The sequence below is a fragment of the Phragmites australis genome, chromosome 23 (assembly GCF_958298935.1).
Source record: "Phragmites australis chromosome 23, lpPhrAust1.1, whole genome shotgun sequence".
Classification (NCBI taxonomy): Eukaryota; Viridiplantae; Streptophyta; class Magnoliopsida; order Poales; family Poaceae; genus Phragmites; species Phragmites australis.
In genome coordinates, this window is record NC_084943.1 from 3002572 (window position 1) to 3009189 (window position 6618).

The 6618-nt window shown below is 49.8% G+C and overlaps 1 protein-coding gene across 1 annotated transcript; it reads right to left on the reverse strand.

Annotated features, from left to right (window-relative positions):
* Nucleotides 1-414: 414 nt before the first annotated feature.
* On the reverse strand, nucleotides 415-6221 carry LOC133905875 (protein DWARF 53-like). Its single transcript, XM_062347660.1, has 3 exons — nucleotides 4853-6221; nucleotides 2906-3152; nucleotides 415-2786 (listed from the first exon to the last, which is right to left on the reverse strand). The coding sequence occupies exons 1-3, from the start codon at nucleotides 6004-6006 to the stop codon at nucleotides 828-830; spliced, it is 3360 nt and encodes a 1119-aa protein (XP_062203644.1). The 5' UTR covers nucleotides 6007-6221; the 3' UTR covers nucleotides 415-827.
* Between the last annotated feature and the right edge of the window lie 397 nt (nucleotides 6222-6618).

Below are 6618 nucleotides of genomic sequence, written 5' to 3' on the forward strand. Positions count from 1 at the left end.
GGACCTTCGGGGCACCGAGTCCTCGGGGGCTGCCACGTGCAGCCCCGAGCACTCTCTCCCGAGCACTTCAGCGGGACCTTCGGGGCACCGAGTCCTCGGGAGCTGCCACGTGCAGCCCCGAGCACTCTCTCCCGAGCACTTCAGCGGGACCTTCGGGGCACCGAGTCCTCGGGGGCTGCCACGTGCAGCCCCGAGCACTCTCTCCCGAGCACTTCAGCGGGACCTTCGGGGCACCGAGTCCTCGGGGGCTGCCACGTGCAGCCCCGAGCACTCTCTCCCGAGCACTCTGTTTCTACCTATCTTGCAGGGTGGTGATATGTGGTGGACGGCCGGTCTGGCCTCGGGACTTAGGGACCCCTGGTTCTAAATACACCGACACAACCCAAAACGAAGAAAGAATTACACAAGTAGACAGAAAACAATAACCTGCTTACGGAATTCATCATCAACACGTATGAACCAGCCGGCCATTCCAGCCAACCTATACATGCAATGCATCACCATATTATATATACATGGAGCAACGCCACATATGTACATGTATATGCACAACCCACGATTAACGATGGATGCGTACGATAAGCATGCATGCCGCGTGATATACAAATATCATATATGGAGAAGGCACAGGGGCAGGGCCGATAGGCATGACGACCCTAGCTAGCTGCTAGCTAATTAGAAGAACCCCAAGGCATCAACATCAACTAGACTACGTACGTGCAGCTTATTCAGCGACCAAATAATGATGCTATCTATACCAATACTATGGTGGGTGGGCTAACCAATACTTACAGCAATTCCTATACAGACAGACATCATCATCATCATCAATCTAGAATTATTCTTGAGGGGAGCAAACCACCAAAACGTTCGTCTTTCGCCGCAGTGTCCTCGCAGGCGACTAATCTGAGAGTAGAGCTGCTCACATGCTTACACTTGAGCTTCAGCTGCACAAGGCTCCTGGCAAACACCTGCTCCAGCCAGGTCCGCACAGGCCTCCGGTCCTCTGAATCTGATGACCACGCTGCTGCTAGTATTTGCTCCATTGCGCCAACGTCAATCTCCAACCTGCACTCAGAACCCAGAATGCTGCAGAGGACATTGCTGAACTCCTGAAGCATGTCCTCAGCAAGTTTGCCAAAGTCAAATGGCTTGAAATTGATTGACTCGTCAACTGAACGCAAGAGGTTCTCAACAGATCCATCTGGATTGCTGGATGAGTTGTCATGGCTGCTGCTGCTGCTGTCATCGTGGGGTTCAGCCTCGTCGACTGGGAGGTTCAAGTCAAATGGAACACTTGATGCTCTGTGCAATCGCTTTGAATTACTCGATGATTCCTGAAGCTTTTCTTGGACATCAGAAATGTTGAGCTTCCTCTTACTGACAGAACCGGTGTACAAAGATGCTTGAATGTTGCTGAGTGAATGCTTTGTGGAAACAGCCACTTTACCACCAGGGCCTCCACTGATGTTCGTTGCACCTGATTCAACTAAGATCTTCAGTTGATGTCCGCGAGCTGTCAGAGCCTTCTCTTCCGAAAAAGCATGCCCCTCTTCCACCCCAAGAGAGGCATTTCTGCATCCTTGGATCATTCTTGAAGACAACACCACAATCGAGTTGATGTCAACCATTTTCCCACGCCAGTCTTTGAACTTGCCATTCTCAATGGCATAAGATAGACTGTCCAGAACAAGGCAGTCAGCTTTATCGATGTTGTCAAGGAAGATTATAGATCGCCGCTTCTTGCTTAACTCCTCAACAAGACAGTCTGTGCCAATGTTTCCTCTGAAATTGGAGTCACCAGAGTCCTGGAGCCTTAGGTCCAGATAAATCAGATTCTCTTTGCTGCCGTGCATGAGCTCTGCTAGTACCGTAGCAACTCTCCGCTTTGCTATGCTGTCCGGGCCATGAAAACTAAACCATATGTCATTCTTCTTGTTTGCGCCACGGCACCTCTCCATTGACCGGCACCGCACAATGGATTCACAAATAGCACTCAAGGCTTCCTCCTGCCGCCCAACTGCCTTAAACAGGTGTTCCACAAGTTGCTTGTAATTCCTCAAATCAAAACTTTGTGCTGCAAGGGGTGAAGGCCTCTGCCATTGGCCAAAGGCAGAGGTGCCTCCTGAAGCTGCTGAATGCAGAGCACTAGGTGACATTTGACCCCAATTTGATGAACTCCTGGAGCAAGAGTAAGGTTGTACAAAGAGCTGTGGAGGCTTCAGATTTAAGTCATCCACCTTTTTGGGCATAAGGTGGATAGATCCCTCAGTATCCTCCACATGTTTACACTGGGAAGCACTTGAATCCTTGGAAGAAGATTCGCAAGCGGTACCCAAAACCAAGTCAGTTGCCACAGGTGCAGCAGATGATGGAGACACATGATCTTCGTGATCACAATTTGGTGAGTTTCTATGTTGGGATTGCACACCCCTATCTTGAAGGTGTTCGTCACTCTTTGATTGTCTGACTTGAAGTTTCAACACAAGGTCTTCATTCCTTTGGTTGGAGATAGATGGCGATGAATTACTCTTTGCAGCTGTGTTGGTAAGTGAAGCAGACACTGCAGAAGGTTTAACAACCTCCTTTTGAGGTGCAACTGCCCCCGAACCTTTGCTTGGATTTGCTGTTCTTTCCCTGTCAACTGGAACACCAATGTAATGTGGAAATAACTGGTAAGGATCTCTGTTGATCCTCTGGCAGCTTTGGTGGAGCCGCAGGCAGTACTCATTCCACTTCTTCTGTAGATTCAAAAATTTTGAATTCAATACCTGATCATCTCTAACCTGCACTGAAGAAAAACTGTGCATCTTTTATATCCAAAATTATTCATCTATCAACATGCCATATATGTTGCATTCACTATTTAACTTCAGAACTCTAAAAGATAGAAGTAGCCTCACACCTTGACTGCATCAAATCCATTGTTAGGACCCACCATCATGCTGCCATTCTGCAACAGGGAAGGTAGACCTTCCTGGTGGGCTTCAGCTGTAATGCCACTTCCTCTGATGATAGTTGCAACTTCTTGCTCATATCTGTCGTTACACTGTTGACACCGCAGGGCCTGAGGGCAAGAATTTGCTGCGAGGCTGTTTGCTTCATAGGTATCACACAAAAAACCTCCAAAAGGGGCAAATGACTCCATCAAGCTGCAAATCACAAGTTTGAAATTGTTAGACCCAGTTGATGCTATTGAACAAAACTTAAAAGTCCTTAGCAGTAGACATCTGGAGGAAATATCACTATGTGATGAACAGCAGATGTAATCCCTCATCATTAACTTTTGCCATAAGAAATGGAAATGTCATACAAGACTACAGCTTTTGAATCACCCAAATTTGCTTACACAAATAAGAATGTGTCTAACTTTCAGCCAGATTTAGCAGCGGACATTCCTACATCAAGAAGATCACCTAAATACCTAATGCTTAAGCCATGTTACTGTAAGATATGGTTCAAATCAAACAATGTTTTATTCAGGATACTGCTGTGTATACTTGCTATCAAAATTATCCAGGTAGGAAGAACGGGCAGTAATTTCGAATCACAAAAATTCTCTGCTAAAGAGATCGATCAAGGTAGGAAGAGCAAATGTAGTTCATAATAGAAGACAAGCTAAGTCCTACAGTCCTATTTTAGTCAAGTGCTCCAAGCCTCCAATTCTGACTCTTTAACTACTTAATTATAGCTGCAATTGTGCTACGGTCCAAAAAAGAGAACAGAACTAGCGCACAGTTGCTACGCATCTGACCCCAAGTCCCAACTATGTGCATTAGAGCTTCAGACGATACATGTGCTTTAGTACAAGTTTTCCCCTCTCTTTCCATGAAACTATTTCTTCCAGTGCACAACCTCATTTTTCTCTTTTGTTTCTTTTTTTATCAAGCTATAAATGGTAAGACACAGATGCTAAATTGGTAGTGAAACCTCATTTTTATGCCACGCATATGTAGTACAAACATCCAAAAGATCAAATGAATATGGGAGCACAGTACTCAAAACAAAGATTGAAAATGAGCAACCACATCCTAAACGAACAAACAAGCTAAGGAATCAATAAAGAATACAGGTAGCAGACATCAACATAGCATCCAAAATCTTCGCACAAAACACACGTAAACACACAATTCCAAAACAACATGGCATGGAAGGTTCGGATGCCATCAGGCCCATCATAACGGGCAACTTGCTACCAGAAGGAAAGTGGTAACACCTAGTCCATTGCAATAGTTGGATTAAATCGATCATGCATGTATCCAGAAGAATAGAGTAAACATGGAGTGCAACTGGAAACTCAGAGACACAAAAACTACGACAACACAGATTTAATCTCCAGACGAATCCACCTTATTCAAAGGCCATAGCAACATAGACTGCACAGCTCAAGAAAACAGGCATGTTACTCGATTACTAACCCAAGCATATCGCCACTCCATAACAAGCTTCAACAAAAAAGAATTCTGCATCGTGGAATGAGTAAAACCGGTAAAAAGGACAGGACAGACAGAAGAAGAAAACATTATAGTCACGAAGTAGCATATTTAAAGACCGTCCTGACCAAAATGCTCTACTACAAATTACAGTATTACACTAACTCAGGCAATCAGACATGTCCGAGAAACTCCCATGCTACAACGGGCAAACACACAAATCCACACTCTCCAAACATTAAACTAGCGGAGCCAATCACAGTACTACTCCTCCTAACAAGGCATCAAATAGACATCCTGGGAGGAGTAATAAACTAAGCACAGCAGTCACCGCACATGGATGCTAATCAAATCTTATGCATAATAAATAAATAAACAATTCATGTGAGATGGACAGAAAAGCGAAGAAGATTGTTGACCTTGTACTTGCAGTGGCAGGTGGCCTGGACAAGGCAGCGACCGTGGTGGCGGGAGGCATAACTGTGGTTCCTGCAGGGCGGACGTCGGTGATTGGCAGCAGCTGGAGCTCCCAGTCCTTGTCGAGGAGCGGGAACTTGGAGAGGAAGGTGAGGTATGTCTCGTAGGTGGCCGACCAGCCCATCACCCAGACGCGGCCCGCTCTGTGCGTCTCCAGCACCCGCGTGACCTCCGCCACCACCTGGCGCCCCCTCTCCTGCAGGTCGGCCTCGTCGGGGACCAAGTCCTTGAGGTCTCCGATGCTTATGATAAGGCCGGGGGAGGTGGTCGTTGCTGCCGCCACGCCGATCTCCATTTGATTGATGGAGGTGGGACCGACAGGGAGGATGCGGTACGGGGACGCAGCAGCGAAGTCGGCCGCGGCGGATGCGGCCCCCACGCCGACGAGCATGGGGTTGCGGCCACGGGAGAGGATCTCGGCGATGCGGCGGCAGTTCTCCTCCCCGGCGCCGGCGCCGGCGAGGCTCCCGGCGGGGGAGGGGACGTCGGCGTCGTCGGCAGCGGCGAAGCTGCAGAGGAAGAGCGGCGGCGGGCGGGCGCGCGTGGGTAGGCGGCCGAGCAGCGGCATGGGCGGCGCGGGGCGGAGGATGGCGAGCTTGATGTCGCCGCTGCGGAATCCGGCGTCGGCGAAGACGCGGCTGACGAGGGGGTCATCGAGGATGGCGAGGACGAGGTGAGAGAGGTCGACCTTGACAGCGCTGGGGGATTGCGCTTGAGTTTGGTGGTAGAAGTGGAAGGTGTCCGGGTTGCGGCGCTGGTTGGCCTGGGAGCGCTTGATGGCGGCCATGAGGGAGTTGGAGACGGGAGGGTCATCGTTGGAGGAGGAGGCCGAAGAGGAGGGGAGGCGGTCGAGGGAAACGGCGAAGCAGAGCTCGAGGGCCTTGAGCTGGAGCCGGGGGGAGTAGGCGGCGCTGCGGGCGCGGGCGAGGGCGTCGCGGAGGAGCGGCGGGGCGGCTGGGGCGAGGAGGGAGGAGATCAGGTGGAGTGATGTGGTCTGGGCGTGGGCGCGGCGGCGAGCGGAGACTACGGCGGCGTCGAGGGCGGTGACGGCGGCGGGCGAGAGGCACTGCCGCGCCGCGGGCACCGGCGTCGGCATGGCGCCCGGGGGGGGACCTGGTTGGGATTAAAATCTACTGGGCATGGGACCAAAGTGTAAAACTGGAAGGGTCGAACTGTAAATAACGGAGAAGTCGAGGGGCGTTTCGCACATGGATTGGATCGGATTGGCTTGGAATGGAGGAAGGTGAGGCGAGTGGAGGAAGGAAGGAAATACTAATAATTGGCTGGCCGGGTGTGCCAGCTGTGGTGGCTCGGCTTATATACCTCCGCCCAATTTCCATTCTCTTAAATAAATAAATAAAATCTTTTCCTTTTTCTCAACCCTTCCCTTCCCCAGCAGCTGCCGCCGTCGCTGCTGCTGCTTTTGGGCGATGTTGCTGCTGCTGCGCCTCCGCCCACTTGTTTCTTGGGTGATGCGGCGGGGCCCCAATTGCTAGTGCGGAAATTTGGTGCCCTAGATTCTTCTCTTTTTCCTTTTTTACACCTTTCAACTGTAGTATCAATCCAAGAGTGTGGAAATTTGGAGTCAGATTCTCATTCTTTTTTCTATTTTTCAGCCTCTCAATTAGGGACAACTGTGATATCAGAATATATACATATACACTAATCCTTTACACGTACGCACACACTTATACGCGTGGACACACTG